Source organism: Helianthus annuus, chromosome 16 (genome assembly GCF_002127325.2).
Source record: "Helianthus annuus cultivar XRQ/B chromosome 16, HanXRQr2.0-SUNRISE, whole genome shotgun sequence".
NCBI lineage: Eukaryota > Viridiplantae > Streptophyta > Magnoliopsida > Asterales > Asteraceae > Helianthus > Helianthus annuus.
Window position 1 is genome coordinate 199,468,792 of NC_035448.2, and position 17,495 is coordinate 199,486,286.

The 17,495-nt window shown below is 34.5% G+C and overlaps 1 protein-coding gene across 1 annotated transcript; it reads left to right on the forward strand.

Annotated features, from left to right (window-relative positions):
- Window positions 1-11,931: 11,931 nt before the first annotated feature.
- Window positions 11,932-17,047, forward strand: LOC110915419 (cytochrome P450 84A1). The gene is made up of 2 exons (XM_022160118.2): window positions 11,932-12,912; window positions 16,265-17,047. Exons 1-2 carry the CDS (start codon window positions 12,028-12,030, stop codon window positions 16,886-16,888), a joined length of 1,509 nt encoding a protein of 502 aa, XP_022015810.1. The 5' UTR covers window positions 11,932-12,027; the 3' UTR covers window positions 16,889-17,047.
- Window positions 17,048-17,495: the final 448 nt, after the last annotated feature.

The window sequence follows — 17,495 nt, forward strand, 5'->3', positions numbered from 1 at the left end:
GGGGTGAGAAGCATGAAGAAGCACTTCAAGCTTTGAAGAAATACATTTCATCTACACCTCTATTGTTGAAGGAAGATGTTGTTGAACCAATATCCTTGTATTTGATAGTATCCGGAAATGTTGTGAGCGTTGTGCTAGTGAAGGATCATGAAGGGCAACAATATCTTGTCTGCTATGTAAGTAAGAGCCTATTAGATGCAGAAACCAGGTATTTTTCATCTCGAAAAATTAATTTTATCATTAGTTATGGCATCTACAAAACTTAGACATTATTTTGAAACACACACTATTCACATTAACATTAATTATCCTATTAAAGTTTGTATTAAGAAAACCAGATATGTATGGAAGGATGGCTAAATGGTCTTTGAAACTTAGTGCTTATAACCTAGTCTATGAACCTAGAACAACAATCAAATCTTAAGCATTAGCAGACTATGTGGCAAATTGCAATAGTGATATTTCGTATGAGGCAGATATAGAAGTCCAACAATTGGATGAAACAAGAGAAAAGTTGATGCAATTTACCGATGGTGCATCTAATGAGGGAACCAATAATACCCCAATCGCTTAGTTATGAATTCCAGGCAACCAATAATGAGACAGAGTATATGAAGCGCTAATAGTAGGATTAGACATAGCCTTATATGAGGATCATGTTTCTTCAGCTTTACGTAGATTCATTATTACTTGCTAACCATTTTACTTGATCTTATGTAGCTAAAAGTGATAAATTAGTTCAATATCTCTAGATAGTTAAAAAATTTGGCAAGAGAATTTGAAATTCTTAGTATTGACTAACTACCTAGAGAAGATAGTCATGAGGCTAATGCCTTAGCAAACCATGGATCGACTCTCAAAATATAATTAGGTGTCAAGATCCCAATCATACATATTAACAATTGATACACTAGAGCACAAGGGAAGTGAAGTATCAAATATAAAGGACCTTGAAATCCAAGATCCTGACCCAGACAAAGGATCTTGTATCTTTCCGATTAAATAATACTTACATAAATACACAAGGAATGGAGAAATCTCGAAGGACGAAAAGAAACATAAAGCTTTTCATATGAAGGTATCTCATTTTATTATTTTGCATGATATTCTATATAGAAGATTTGTTGCATTTCCATACTTGAGATGTTTGGAGGATCCTGAGACACAAGAGGTCTTAAAGGATATTCATGAAGGAGACTGTTGCAACCACATGGGGGGAGGGGAAGCAGTATTCTCTACCATCCTGAGAACATGACACTATTGCCCGACTATGAGGAAGGATACTATGAGTTACGCTCAAACTTATGAGCAAAGACAGTTGTGACAGTAGATCCCAATTCATGAGGATGACAAACTTATGTGTCAGTTGGGGGATAAAGATGAAAATTCCAACCCTGTACATCCTCAAGCCAATGGACAGAAATAATCTAGTAAAAAATCATTGTGAATAACCTTAAGAAGATACTAGATGCCAAGAAAGGAAGACGGGCAAAAGAGCTACCTTTTGTCCTGTGAGGTAGATAGGACAATTAGGAAGAATGAAACTGGCCAAACTCCATTCTTGTTGGTATTCGAGAGAGAAGCAGTGATCCCTACAAAGATGGTTATCCCTACTACAAGATCAATCCTCCAAACTTCTAAAACTAAGCTCTTTAACAAGGTCTTGAAACTATGGATGAAATCAGGGATCTCACCAAGGTTTGAATTGCAGCATATCAACATAGGATAGCAAGATCCTACAATAAGAATATTAGGACCAAGAGATTCCAAGTGGGTGACCTAGTGTTAAGAAAGACATATCAAAAAACTATCAATCCCCTTGAAAACAGGCTAGCACCTAAATAGGAAGGACCATACTTGATAGACTCAAAAGTAGGCAAGGGTGCTTATTGGTTGGCTACTATGGAAGGAGAAGTCCTACCAAGATCCTAGAATGCTATTTATCTTTAACCATATTTCACGTAAGTTAGATTTCAAATTCTAAGTATGGTAAGCCTACTATCCCTACTCATTTCAATTTTTATTTTGGCTTATTCCAGTTTTTATTTATTGTTTTATCAAGTTAATTAGCTAGGCAATCGAGGGGTGTTTTCTAAGCTAACACGCACCTTCACAAGAATTTGTTGATTTGCAGAAGGGATTCCTAAGGATCCTGACGAACGTATTAGAGACTGGCCATCCCTCTAAGTTAAATGTATCATAAATCCCTTCTAAAGTTTAAATGTTTTCACCTTTCTATGAATTGGGTTTATACACCCCACTTAAACGCACGCTATCCAAGTATAGTTTAAGATTGTGGAACATGTCTATCTAACAGTAGCTGACAATTTCACTATTAACATCTTCAATGGTATAACATGGACATGTGATACACCGGGCATGTCCCAAGCATTTAACATTGATATGTTAACATAAGGTTCTGGCATATTAATGTCACATCGGGTATAACCTAAGTATTTCTAAGTTTGGCTTAGCCCAAGTGTTTACAAAATTAGTATATCCCAAGTATTTCTAAGTTTTATGTAGCCCAAGTATTTACAATTTTGGCATAATCCAAGAATCTGGCGTGTCCCAAGTAATTAACTTCCATATGTTGACCAACGAGTTACCATAGTTCTTATCTTATTGGGGACATCCCCAGAGATACTAAGGATCAGTTACTTGAAGAAAATTCAGAATACTTATGTGATGTATTTATCAACAATGTTCAGGGGACAACAAAGGTTAGTTCAAGCTAAGTTAAGCTATCTACTATTACCTGGTATGTTTACTTACTTGAAATATTTCTTATCCAAGATGTATGTCCATGCCCTGAATCGGGTTTCAAATTATGATAAGGTTCCGAAAAATAATTTCTAGGTTGTGAAATTTTTATAACATACTTTTCGTATTTGCCTATTTTTTCAAAGTACGGTTTAATAAAAGGTTAAGTTTAACAAAGATTAAAGTTTTGTTTAGAAACCTATTCTTTATTTTGGAATCCCTAAAGGATGTAGTATCCTGAAAGGATACCAAAATTCGTTTTTATCAATCATCACGTTCACGTATGCCAAATAAAGAGCAACCGTGGTAAACAAGAGATAAGTCATAAGTTACTACATTGCATAAACTAAAGGATGGTTCGAACTTCGTCCTAAACCAGGACCCATCCATTCGAACCATCAATTGTTCAAAAGCATAAAAGTAAAAAGTTGGTTTGAACTTCTGTGATACCCCGTATTTTTTCCGATCATTATCCATACTGTAACTAAAAACGTGTTATTATGAAATGGTGCGATTAGACTTGTTATATGTGTGATTAAAGTCAAATGGAAGTTTAACAAAGCCAAGTGTACAATGGATTTACAAATTATAAATTTAGAGAATTTCTGTGTTATGAAACAGTGTTATACCCGAGACGAACGTTGGTGACAACCTTTAGTGTTTACAAGCCCATAAATGTGCTTGATATGTTGGTTTAAAGTGGAATGATATGTCATGGGAGAAATATAGGTGAAAATACGTAAAAGCCTTAATTGATGGTTTTCGGCCTAAATTGTCTAGTATTTGCTTGCGTTGTAGACCTTTTACGATTTCAAGCAGATCTAGACACCATGTAACATCAAGTATTGTTCTAATTAGTAATATTATGATGGAATTAGTGGGTGAATAGTATTCCACAATTATTAGTTCAATCAAGTGAGAATAGATCGTAAACTTTACTAAAAGTTGTAAGAATTTTATAAAAATTAGGTAAGTAATGTTCATAAAAAATACATAAACCCTACCCCAAACTCCCTAATTTTCGACTAAGGGCCGGCCTCACCCACCAAAAGAAAATAAAAAATCAAAATCTTATTAATCATTCCACCTTCCCTTAAAACCAATCACCGTGTAAACCAAGATTACACCCTCACCTTAATCATTTCCATTATTTTTTCCAAGTCCCACTCTCTCTCTCCTCTCTATTCCCCTCTTGAACCGTCCACCACCCCCCCTCCCCGTCACTTGCTTCAATTTTTATCTTTCACAAATCTCTCTCAATAGACCTCCATTTACATACACATAAGAGTTCTTGGGAATTCTTTGAAGATCCAAGCACCCATTAGAGCATTCCTAAGGAGTATTCATCTTCAGGAACCACCATTATTTTTGATGAACCTTACTTGTTCATCCAAGGTAAATCCATCTTTTAAATCTTCAGGTTATGGGATTTTAAGCTTTTTTAATGTGAAGTTGTTCACTAAACAAAGGGATTTTCACTATGAACAAATGAAATCAGTAAATACAGGGTTTAACCAAGAGTTTTGAAGTTAGTATGTGTATGTGGGTCGTGATTAATGAGTGTGGATGTGGGTGTGTTTATTGTTAGAAGATTCCTTAAAAGATGTTAGATGTAACATGCAACATGATATGTTTTGGGGTTTTGTCTAATATGAATTTGTGGTTTCATTTATAGTATTTGTGGCATAAAAATGTTAGATGATGATTTTGGGTGAAAACCCCTAAGTTAGGATGATGTATGATGCTCGATAAATGTGAAAAAAATGCAAGATAAAAGCTATTTTGTGACATGCATGTGAAAGTTTATGATGATCTGAATGTATGTTGATATTATGGTAGTATTTTAGTTATAATAATCAGGTATTACAGAAACTTGATGATATTCATGATTTAGAAGCTTATAGTTATGTAAAATGTGTCTAAAATGGGGTAAAATTGATAAGAGTAAATTATGTTTTTGGCCCCTATGGTTATATCGGTTTTACTATATTAGCCCAAAATAAGAATTTTTAACATATGTACCCCCATAGTCTCTATAACTAACTATTTTGGCCCCTGAGTCTAACTCAACCCCAAACCATGGTTAATTATTAGTCACATGAGATGCACATGATGGACATATTTGTAATTTCCCCTCCCCTTTTAATTACTTTATAAAGAAAAAAACCCTAGCTACTTTATCACTTCTTCTTCTTCTTCTTCTTCTTCGTTTTTTTCTTATAAAACCCTAATTTCAGACATTTCAAACATGGTGATCTGCAGATGTGGGTTACCTTCTGTCATTCGAACCTCCCATACAAGATTAACGTCGACGATCAAGAAGGACAACAATGGTGCTAATCTTGTGGTTTTTATCACGCACCCACCATCAAGATTAACGTCGTTTTTGGTCTGATTAACTTGGTGTTCAGTAACTACACTACCCCCAAGCCTATTCTCAACATTCCCTCCCCCATAATCTTCAGCACACATATCAAAATCCAGAGTTTTGGTTGGTGAAGGGACTACAGAATTCGAAGAATTCAACACACATGGGGATTTTGATGGAGTAATTACCTGCGGAATAGGCTCTTTCAGTTGGTTAATCGATAGAACAACATCATCAAAGGACATTGCAATCGCCGGCTTCAGCTTTGTACCCAGGTGCATTGACTCCACCTCCATCGGAGATTCACCTACCCGAATTGAAGCATTAGGAGGCTGGTTAGGGGCCTCAACTTCACCCTGCTGCTCGAATTCCGTAGCAGCTCGAGCTGAATCATTCCAGTTTGTGGTTGACTGTACCTCTGATTCATGGCAGGAAGCTGACGAGGATTTTGGCACCAACTCATTGAGGACCATATTAGCTTACAGCGCTTTAATCCTGTCGTTCCTGCAGGGTTTTTGGACCCCTTTACTACTCAAATTAGACACCCTAGAGGTTGATTTTCCATTGAATCCATCAAGAGCTTCCCTGTTCTTGTGCGTACCTGACCTAGTTGTTATACGGCGCGATAGAGATTCTTCACTCAAATTGGGCACATGACTGATGTTGCTAGGGTCTGGTGGGAAATTCCCATCGGTTGAAGAAGATGATGGGAAATCGAATCTTAGATTGGGGGTTTTGTGGTGTAATTGGGTATTAAATTGTATTTAATAGGTGTTAGTAAAGAGGGGGAGGGGAAATTACAAATATGCCCATCATGTGCATCTCATGTGACTAATAATTAACCAGGGTTTGGGGTTGAGTTAGACTTAGGGGCCAAAATAGTTAGTTATAGAGGCCATGGGGGCACATATGTTAAAAATTCTTATTTTGGGCTAATATAGTAAAACTGATATAACCATAGGGGCCAAAAACGTAATTTACTCAATTGATAATTACCATCGTAAATGAATGATTTATGTGGAACTCAAATTATGTGATAAAACATGTTATTTTGTTTATAAAATTTAGATGAAAAGTGTTGGGTATGATCAAGATGATTTGGATTTCTTATGTGATTATTTTAGACTTAGAAAACGTAAAAAACGATAAATTTCGGTATGAATACGGCATGCATGATAAATCTGATTTAGAACGGAAAACTTAGGTATATTATATGATGTTAAAAGAGGTCTTAAAGTATGTGAGGTGATGCTTCCATGTTTGATATATTTTATGTGATGTTGGGAATCAAAAACGTAAATTCTATGCTTAGAAATTGCCATAACTATGCATTGTTGGACTAGGTAACATGAACTTCTTTGAATGATAAAATGCGCTATAACAGGTATATATAACTATATTAGATGCATTTTTGTCTTGCACGATGATCGATTTAAGAAAAATAGCTAACAAAACGTAGGATGCATGATGTGCTACTATGAAGAAACTACGTGATTTCCTTGTGTTATGGCTATGTGATATTACAAAAATATAAAATGACTACTTTGATATATTAAAGGCCAAAGACTTGGTATTTTACATAAAAAGTATAGACCTTTTCAAGATGCACCTTATCTACGCCAATTAGCGATTTTGCCAAAATTTATAACAAATTAATGTACTTACAAAAAGCAAGTATTAAAATGTTTTATAATACACACACACACACACAAAAATATTAATGTATAAATTGTTGGATGAAATTATAGGACTTATATGATTTGGCGAAGTATCGTATGAAATATGACATGAAAATGCTTATGTGTGTTGTGATTTATGAGTAATCATAATGATAGACTTTGGTGTAAGTATCTATGTATTGATGTGTCTCTCTAAGAAGAATCGTAGGATGAAAGGGGTATTTCATGATGTGATGATTGAACATTTAGAGGATAGGAAAACATAACCATAAGTGTCGTAGTCACCATCGGGTCGTCAAGATAACGGGTCAACACATGAAACATTTTTATAAGTCTATTAAGTTGAGTGAAGAACTTCGATTAGTAGACTTGGAGTTGATTTGGAAGTGTCTGTTGTATATAGGACAATGTTAGGTGAATACCTATTTGAATTGAGCTATTGTATGAAACTTTCAAGCGCACCCAAATGTGAGTTTCACGACCCCTTTTAAATTATGTTTTTACATTTTGGGGGAGAAACACGTATTATTTTGAATTAATATGATCAATAGACAAAAAGTATATGTAGACTATGTTGGCCTTGAGTAAGGGCCTTTATTTACCTTGTTAAGGGCTGATACCCTGTTGAGGGCTTATCCATAGACTTTTCCCTGCTGACGTAATCACTAACCTCTTAGAGGCATGGCACATGATATAATGATAGATCTATCGGGTTGTGACAAACCCCAAGCTTGTCAACGGGTAACTCTGGTCCTTGACGAGGAATAAATGTTGAAAGGAATTATATGCGAAACAATGAATGTTTTGGTTTGATTATGGACTCTTGCTTGCAAACATTATTTCGTATTCCGAGCTAGTTTACATGTAAGTATAGGGTTGTCATGTTTTTTTTAAATGGGAAATGGATTTTTAATAATTACAAGTAAGTTAAACTTGTGAACTCACTAGCCTTGTGTTGACACTTTAAGCATGTTTTTCAGGTACTTAGGCGGCTTTAGAGTTTGAAGCGGGTTTTAGGGCAAATTTGGAAATTGAACGATAATAACGCTAGTGTCATGGTCCACGTAATGGAACCTTTAAACATGAACACTTTTAAACATTACATTTTAGATGATTGTAATAACTTCTTAAACTATTATGTCCATTTTATAATCATCTATGTTTTCCCTATAATTGTTGGTTGCCAAACTCCGTCACCACCATGCTTGGCTTCCACTGCAGTTTTTGGGGTGTGACAACTTCGTCTTGAACCAGGACCCATCCAGTCAAACCATCAAGAATTGTTTAAAGACATGAAAAGTAAATTGTTTTTTGGAACCACAACCACAAAAGCATCAAATTGTTTAACCATCAAACATCACCAAATAACAAGGCTTAGGCCTTGTCTTTAGTATCATCACTGCCCTGTTCAACCAACACCTCCCTGCCAGCATCCTTGACCTTGCCACCACCCTCAATCTCGTTATCCACTTTGCCCTAATCAACCTCAGGAACTACCTCGCCACCAAGTTCAGCCACCATCTTTCCCACATGTGGATAACCCAAGCACCCCGGTCGAAATCCTTGTCATTAGACCTCCTAAGCCATTTTAATCCTGGCTTGGAACATAGTAGGTGCACCAGATTTCTTGGCCCATTGTAAAGATCATCCAGTTCATATGCATGAGTGGCCTTGAGCAACTCCATTTCCTTCTTGACTAGAGTAAGCTCTTGAGCATGTTTCTCCATTAGCTTGCTCTTAGCAGCGACCATCTTCCTTAGGTCCACCACCGTCTCCTTGGCTTCTTCAGCCTCTTTATGCGCAACATCGCAATACCTGGTCATCTGCTTTAAGCTCTGTAACAAACAAATGTGTTTAGAATGTGTAACATAGGTCCAGGATCAGGGATACCATAAATAACTTAGTAGCCGCACACTTGCATGGATTATCCTCTAGGCATCAAGGTGGTTCAAGCCTTTATAGGTAGGCACCTAAGGAGCATCACTAGGCTTCCTCTTTTTGCTAGTCGAGGCTTTGGAGCGAGAGGCATGAGCTTGAGGATTTGGGATCTCGGTTGTAGGTTACTCCTTCTTAAGAACATGATCCTTAGAGATCATGTTGTCGATATCATCCATGACAAAGCGAGAGCTTGATCTACAAATTCCTGTAACAGGTTTACAATCAGCATAGTTGTAAAACAAGGTATCTAAGGCCGAGTATCCACGAGTAATTGCTACAAGGTCGGTTGTCGAGGCGACTTTCTTCAACTCCGCCTAATTACTCGGAATCTATCAAGCGCAGTCGACCTCAGCCAGAATCCGATCCAGTAAGTCAACTCATGTTGAGTATGACTTAAAGAAAATAAAAGATAATTTCTATGCCTATCATAGTAAATAATGAATATCATTTTCATGTAATTTGTTATAAATATTAGTAAATTTATGTTATTAGACCTAGATTTAATTTCTGAAAACTAATTTCTTTATAACGTAACATGTCCTAGTATTCCACAAGTACTCTCCGCCTAAGCTGAGTACTCTTAACTCCCCCATCGACCGACTAGGGAGCGCCTAGCTACTTTTGCAACCATGTGGCAGAACATTATATATTATATAATTAACATACAAAGGATGAGTTTTTGCTTACCAAACATGTTCGACTCTGAGCCTTGGTTGGTATAGCTTTCTATGGTTGAGGCAGGGATCTCCGCTTGAAATCTTCGATCCACAATTGGTACCTACAAGATGGCACTCACCTTGTCGAATGCATCAGACTTGGAAGGAGCTAGATTAGAAAACTTGGGCACGATATGAGAACAAACAAAAATCAAAATGAACCACAAAAAATATGGGATACTTAGGGATCATACAGATCCAAACCCTACACTTTTTAATCTATTTCAAGGGTAAATTTGCCCCATTAGAAATAGAATCTTACTTCACAAAAAAAGTATTTCCCCTTCCAATTGTTATCGTTCTGGGTGGCATTTATAATAAGGTGGGTTTTGTCCGGTTCAGTGTTAGAAGACGAAGCGAGAGGAGTTATGGGTTCCTAAGTTGTAAATGCTAGCAAGCTCAAGGATACCGATATCAAGGCCATAGGAACTAGTTAGTTTCACCAAGATAAACAAAATCCTCTAGATCGCAGGCATGGTCTGAGCATTACTCAGACCAGTGATTTTGAAGATCTCAGTGATCAGTGGAGGAAAAGGGAAGTCATGCCAAGAGTGAATGGGTAGGCAATAAAGGAAACCAGATTTTTGAGGTAAGGTCGGAACGGGTTTTGGAATCGAAAGGAGTAATAACAACTTGGTTTGGAAAAGACTTACTAGCTTCTATCAGAGAGATATCATGGTCGGAAAAAGGGCACACACTTCTATTGCTTTGGATGATCCAACATATTTCAAGGAATAAAGTCCCTAGCAGAATCCTCGGAATGGATGAGGCTGATCTTGTCATTTTCTTCCCCATATTTTGAACAAACGAAAAAACCAATAAAATGGTTGAAGAATTTGAGAGAGAAAGATATATTACCTTGAAGATCTGTGGAAGAAATGAAGTCAATGAGTAAATAAAATAACTATCAAGAGTAAATGTTAGGGTACTTAGAATTGGTTGAGGAACAATTTAAAGGTACCTCAAAAACTAATGTTGGTATCTTGATCCTCAGAATGTTAACTACCAAGTACGATGGGACTAATGGGGTGCATGAGCATATCATGACGATTGACGTGCTTAGAAAGTAACAATTAAGTTGACACAAAACACAACCGAGTTTAATGATAAAACACTAATACTAACTACACATGTTCTAGGCAAGCGTACCTATTAGTATATAATATAGCCTAGGTAAGTACCCAAGTATCAACCCGTGGACACTAAGATTCTTTAACCTTGAAGATCTTTGGAAGAAATAAAGTTGATGCGTAAATAAAATAACTACCAAAAGTAAATATAGGGGTTAATGATTATCTACCCCCCCCCCTTCCCAACCAACACCATTTCAAGCCCTTGGTTATTGCACCATGTCCTATCACGCCCTATCCATTTTTTATGATCACAATTTTGAAAAACATAACAACTTCAACGGCTCTGACAGTTGTCCTATTTTTTCAGACGATTGTTATGGATCAATTTCGTGGTCCGGAATCACGAACCCCGGTTACGTTCAGTATCCTAGATTTACTTGCAATATTAACTAATATGTCCCTGTTATGTTCCTGACTTATATTTGCAGGAGATAAATTACAACTTACTCATTGCTAAAGACTCGTAAATGTGGTTATCAAATACGTGTGGACCAAGTACTCAACGGTCAAGAAAAAATATACAATATTCCCCATGTTGATCGGGATAGTTTGTTATTTTTCTTTTGTTTATAATGAGACATGAACAATCATAGTAGAACATATTCAACATTCTCACTTTACAAGTTCACGGCAAAATACACTCATTGAAACACTTAGCACGATCGCTCATTGTTCCCGTGTTGTACTACATTAAAATATCAATAACACAAACAAGAGATAGAGTGACTATTGTCACATCCCAAGGTTTTATGCCAGAGATCCTAAGGCATTAAAAGTTTTCCTCATAACACATTATTTCGGTCTACTAGTTTCTTTACTTTGTTCTTTGCAAACATTCATCAAGCACGCTACCTCACATTCTAATTCGATCACTAAATTATTTCGGTAATTTTTACAAAAATAATGATAATAATAATAATAATAATAATAAAATTTGATTTATGAATCCTCATGACCCGGTCATCACTTGTTAATCAAATAATACATAATACAATATACAATATATAATATATTACAATATCTTAAATGTTAATCACTTGTTAATTAAACAATAAAATAGAAGATAAGATAATATCTTAAATGTTAATAGATATGCTACCTGACCTGAAAAGACGGCATATGTATATTTTAAGGCATGGTTTGAAAATAAGTTATCCAGTTCTGTATGTAAAACGGGATGTTAAATTAGTCAACTTTTAGAATTCACAGATGAATAATTATAAATAAATAACACGCAAAACTCATTCAAACAATACTGCACCCCACGCCCTATCAACAACCCCAACCTGTATGTGTATATATACACCCCTTGGCTCCTTGTTTACTTAGCAACCTTCTCTGTTGCCATCCATCACAACTACAAACAAAAGAAATTTCCAACAAAAATTTCCCAGAGCGTCTGGAATTTCCTACGCATTTCCGACAAATAAATGGACTCGTTGCCTATCTTACTTTATGTTATACTCCCTCTCTTGACCCTCTTTCTTCTCTCCCGTTTTCGCCGAAAACCGTATCCACCGGGTCCACGAGGATGGCCAATTATCGGCAACATGTTGATGATGGACCAACTCACACACCGCGGACTTGCTAGTCTGGCTGAAAAATACGGTGGTATACTTCACCTTAAGATGGGCTTCGGCCATACTGTCGCTGTTTCGTCGGCAGAGATGGCGCGACAAGTACTCCAAGTCCAGGACAACATATTTTCCAACCGTCCGGCCACCATCGCCATCTCGTATCTCACATACGACTGTCAAGACATGGCGTTCGCCAACTATGGCCCCTTTTGGCGCCAGATGCGTAAGCTATGTGTCATGAAGTTGTTCAGCCGAAAGCGAGCGGAGTCATGGGACTCCGTCCGCGACGAGGTTGATTCCATGATCAAAATAACCGCAGCCAGCTCTGGCTCCCCGGTTAACCTAGGCGAGCTCGTGTTCGGGTTAACACATGATATAATATACCGAGCAGCGTTCGGGTCAATTTCACATGAAGGGAAAGAAGAATTTATTAAAATTCTACAAGAATACACTAAGCTTTTTGGTGCGTTTAACTTGGCGGATTTTATCCCGTGGCTAGGGTTTATCGACCCTGCGGGATTAAACACCCGTCTGCCCAAAGCCCGGGCCGCGTTAGACGGGTTCATCGATAAAATTATCGATGAACATCTGAACAAGAAGAAGAAAACCGACGAGATTGATAATGATATGGTGGATGAGATGTTGGCGTTTTATGGTGAAGAGGGGAAAATAAACGAAGGGGAGGATTTGCAGAACGCTATTAGACTCACCCGTAACAATATCAAAGCCATTATTATGGTATGTTACCTTTTGAAATTTAATCTACATATACACACACTCACACATCACACACATATATGATATATCTTATATGTATTTCAGAAAAAAAAAAAGTCTTAAATAGTTTTATTAAATTAAGAAACACAAGAAACACAACGTTACTAAATTAACATATAGTCGACAATGATAGAAATATAGAATAACCGGAAATAATCTTTATATATTACGATTATGTAAGATTTTGTGAATATATTATTATTACAAGCAATGATTCATGTTTTTAAGTATTATTTAGAAAATATATATATTATCGAGCATAAAAAACTTAACCAATTATCGGATCTATTATTATGATATATATATTATTACAAGCAATTCTTTTAGCATAACTGTGTGAAAACTTGAAAATATCGGATCTATTATTATGATATATATAGGGGAAGTTCAAATAAAAACCAGTAGTTATTGTGAAAACTCGAAAACTAATTAAAAAAAGCCAAAAAAACATACAAATTTTTTTTTTTTTTTTGCAAACCAAATTTCATAGGTTTTTATATATATAAAAAAAAATTTGTGTAGTGCACATGTGTAATACTACACATGTGTATGTGTACTACACATGTGTATTATTACACATGTGCACTACACAAAATTTTTTTTTTTTTGAAAAAAAGTTTTTTTATATATAAAAACTAGCGATTTTTATAAAAAAAAATTGGAAATTTTTTTTTTTTTTGTGTGTGTTTTTTAGGCTTTTTTTAATTAGTTTTCGTTTTCACAATAAAAGTGGTTTCATTTGAACCATCCCCTATATATATATATATATATATATATATATATATATATATATATATATATATATATATATATATATATATATATATATATATATATATATATATATGCTGAGTATCATTTCAGAATTTTAAATAATTACAGAATTTTCGAAACTCCTAATAAACAATTGTTTTATATATAAATTTCTGTATTTAGGGTACTTTTATCATTTATTATATGTTTTTTTATGATTACATACATGTTAAGACTTGTTTAAATATGTATAATAATCAAATTGTATATATGTCTAACAATTAATTACATATATGTAAAAAACCAGTTTACATATGTCTAATCATAAAATTACATACCAAAAAATGATAAACTAGTTTTAACATGTATGTAATCATAAAAATACATGGAAAAATGATAAAAGTGCTCTAAAAATAAAAAAAAATAAATAAAAAGGTTGTTTATTAAGAGTTTTGAAAGTTCTGCAATTATTTAGAGTTCTGAAATAAACCCGACCATATATATACATATATATATATATATATATATATATATATATATAGGGTAAGGTTCATGCGAGAACCACCTTATTGCGAGAACCGCGAGAACCAATGTGAACACAACCTAAAATAGCTAAAAAAAACTAAAAAAACCCAAAAAAAACCTAACCCCCACCCCCCAAAAACCTAAACCCCCCACCCCCCCCCCCCCAAGCTAAATGCTAAAAATTAAAACCCTCAAAAAACCTAAAAAAAACCTAACACCCCCCCCCAAAAAAAAAACCTAACACCCCCCCCCCAAAAAAAAACATAAACCCCCCCCCACCCCCCCCCCTCCCCCAAGCTAAAATGCTAAAAACTAAATCCCCAACAAACCTAAAAAATCTAAAAAAATCAAAAAAAAATCTAATTTTTTTTTTTAATTTTTTTACTATTTTTTATGTTCAAATCGCTACTTTTAGTAGCCAAAAAAAAATTTTTTTTTAAAAGAAAAAAAATTTTACAAAATTTTTTTTTTTTTGATACTAAAAGTAGCGATTTTTATATAAAAATAGTAAAAAAATAAAAAAAAATTTTTTGGTGTTTTTTAGATTTTTTTAGGTATTACGGTTTGTGTTCACACTGGTTCTCGCGATTCTCGCAATAAAGGGTGGTTCCTAACGGATCTTTGTCCTATATATATATATATATATATATATATATATATATATATATATATATATATATATATATATATATATATATATATATATATATATATATATATTTTAAAAAATTGATTTTTAACATGTTAAGTTAATTTTATAAGATATATTTTTAACTGTTTTTTAAACATTTTTTATATTTTTTTAGTTTTTTAATTTTTTTTATTAAAAATGTTTCTATATGCATTTATAAGGAAAAGCGCCGGAAAAATTAGAAAAAGTTGATTTTTAAGATGTTAAGTTGAATTTTTAAGGGTTTTCCCCGGTTCTCCACTTTTTTAGTGTTCCCCAGTGAACCTTCCCTATATATATAGGAGAGGGTTCAATTTAAAACCAATAATTAAAGTGAAACTTGAAAACAACTAAAAAAATCTTAAAAAACATGCCAATTTTTTTTTTACAAATTTTCGCGACTTTTAATATAAAAAAACTTTTTTTCAAAAAAAAAAGACTTGTACTGCACATGTGCATTATATTTGTTTTCTAAGCTTTTTTAGTTAGTTTTCACAATAAAAAGAATTTTCGCTTGAACCCTACCATATATATATACGTACATATATATATACACACACATATACATATATATATATATATATATACTATATAATAATAGAAACCAGTTGAGGGACACTTGTAATGTATATTTTCATTTATAATAGTTGTTATATAAATAAAAATTATACTAAAATTGTAATAGTAAAAATGTATTTGGAAATTTTAATCGGTGACTTTGAACAAATTAACGAGTATACTTAATACCCATGGGTTTGCCCGATACCTTATGGATAATTACCTGAAAAATACTCGACGGGTATTGGATCGGGTATGTGACACGATTTTACAACCATGCATGGATATAGAATTGCCAATACCTGACCTAAATCCGACTCATTATCATCCCTAAATTCATCTTTTAGTTGCATATTGAACTTTATGATTGGTATCACATCTTACATGATTGGTATCAAATCTTATTTTCTTCTAAATCTCATAGAGTATTAATGAGTTTCATTTGTAAAAATACAATACAATCTTATAGTTTTGTTTGAATAATATACCTTATACCTTATTACTATTACTATTCCTATTACTATTACTATTATCTTTGTAGTTTTTTATTATTCATTTTAAACGGGTTTTGTTATTGTTTTAACTTAGTTGTTTTTATATGAGAATCTTTATTTTTTGTTTTATCTTTTTTCTTTTGTATTTGCTTGCAATATGTGGTGTTATTTTATGATTCCGTAACTTTCTCTCTCTCTCTATATATATATATATATATGTATATACACACCGTTTTTACCTGCTAATATTAGTGTTTCTCATTATTAATATTGCAAAGAATTAGTGTTAATATCTTCAAATTATGGTTTACAGGACGTAATGTTTGGCGGCACTGAGACCGTGGCCTCTGCCATTGAATGGGCTTTGACTGAGCTAATGCATACCCCCGAATCACTCAAGCGTGTACAACAAGAGCTTGCTGATGTTGTTGGTCTTGATCGTCGTGTCGAAGAATCGGACTTCGAGAAACTCACCTACTTTAAATGCGTCATCAAAGAAACACTTCGCCTTCACCCTCCAATTCCACTCCTCTTGCATCAATCTGCTGAAGCTACAGAGGTTGGTGGTTATCACATCCCTAAAGGCACACGTGTCATGATTAACGCATATGCTGTTAACCGTGACAAGGGTGCCTGGGAGAATCCTAACACATTTATCCCATCACGTTTCTTGCAAAGTGGGGCTCCAGACTTTAAAGGAAGTAACTATGAGTTTATTCCCTTTGGGTCTGGGCGTAGATCATGTCCGGGCATGCAACTTGGATTGTATGCATTGGAGATGGCGGTGGCTCACCTCCTCCACTCATTCACATGGGAATTACCAGACGGGATGAAACCAAGTGAAATTGATATGACTGATGTGTTTGGACTCACTGCACCGAAGGCAATTCGGCTTGTTGCAGTGCCAACTCCACGTCTCTTATGCCCATTGTATTAACACTTCTAAGCTCCAAAAGTTGAAATGTAGTGAATGCTGCACCAACAGTTTCTCTTTTTTCTGTCATCGTGATTTTATTTTCTGTAAAAGAACAATAACCATAAAATTGTATTTTTATATATATGCTTAAATTCAAACACTTTGTATTTTGCATTGATGTTTACTTGCTTCCGAATTTTTTGAACTAAGCCATGTTCTTTTATCAAATTTATTTTACTCCTTTAGAAAGGATTCTAAATATTTTACATATATACAATTTCAAGATGGGGGAATAGTGTCAGGCAGCTGCCTGGCACTCCCTCATTGGACCAACATGTTTTTTGTTTTATATTCGTTTTAAAATTACGATTTCGCCCTTCATTAAAAATAAAATTATGTTTTCGCCCCCACTTCAAAATAAAATTACGTTTTTGTCCTTCGCTCAAAATTACGATTTTGCCATCGGTTCAAAACTATGATTTTCTCCCCAGATTACAACTACAATTTTGGCCCCAGTTCAAAATAAATTTTTGCTCTCGCCCAAACTAAAAATGACGATTTCGCATTTTTGCCCCTTTCAAAAATTATTATTTCGCCTTAAGTTTAAAATTATGTTTTTGCCCGGTTC

What these genes read in the sequence shown, in the direction of transcription:
- LOC110915419 (XM_022160118.2), top strand. Translation starts at nt 12,028, where the DNA reads ATGGACTCGTTGCCTATCTTACTTTATGTTATACTCCCTCTCTTGACC. An exon ending in ATATCAAAGCCATTATTATG is followed by an intron (nt 12,913 to 16,264) that starts GTATGTTACCTT and finishes TATGGTTTACAG; the next exon opens with GACGTAATGTTTGGCGGCAC.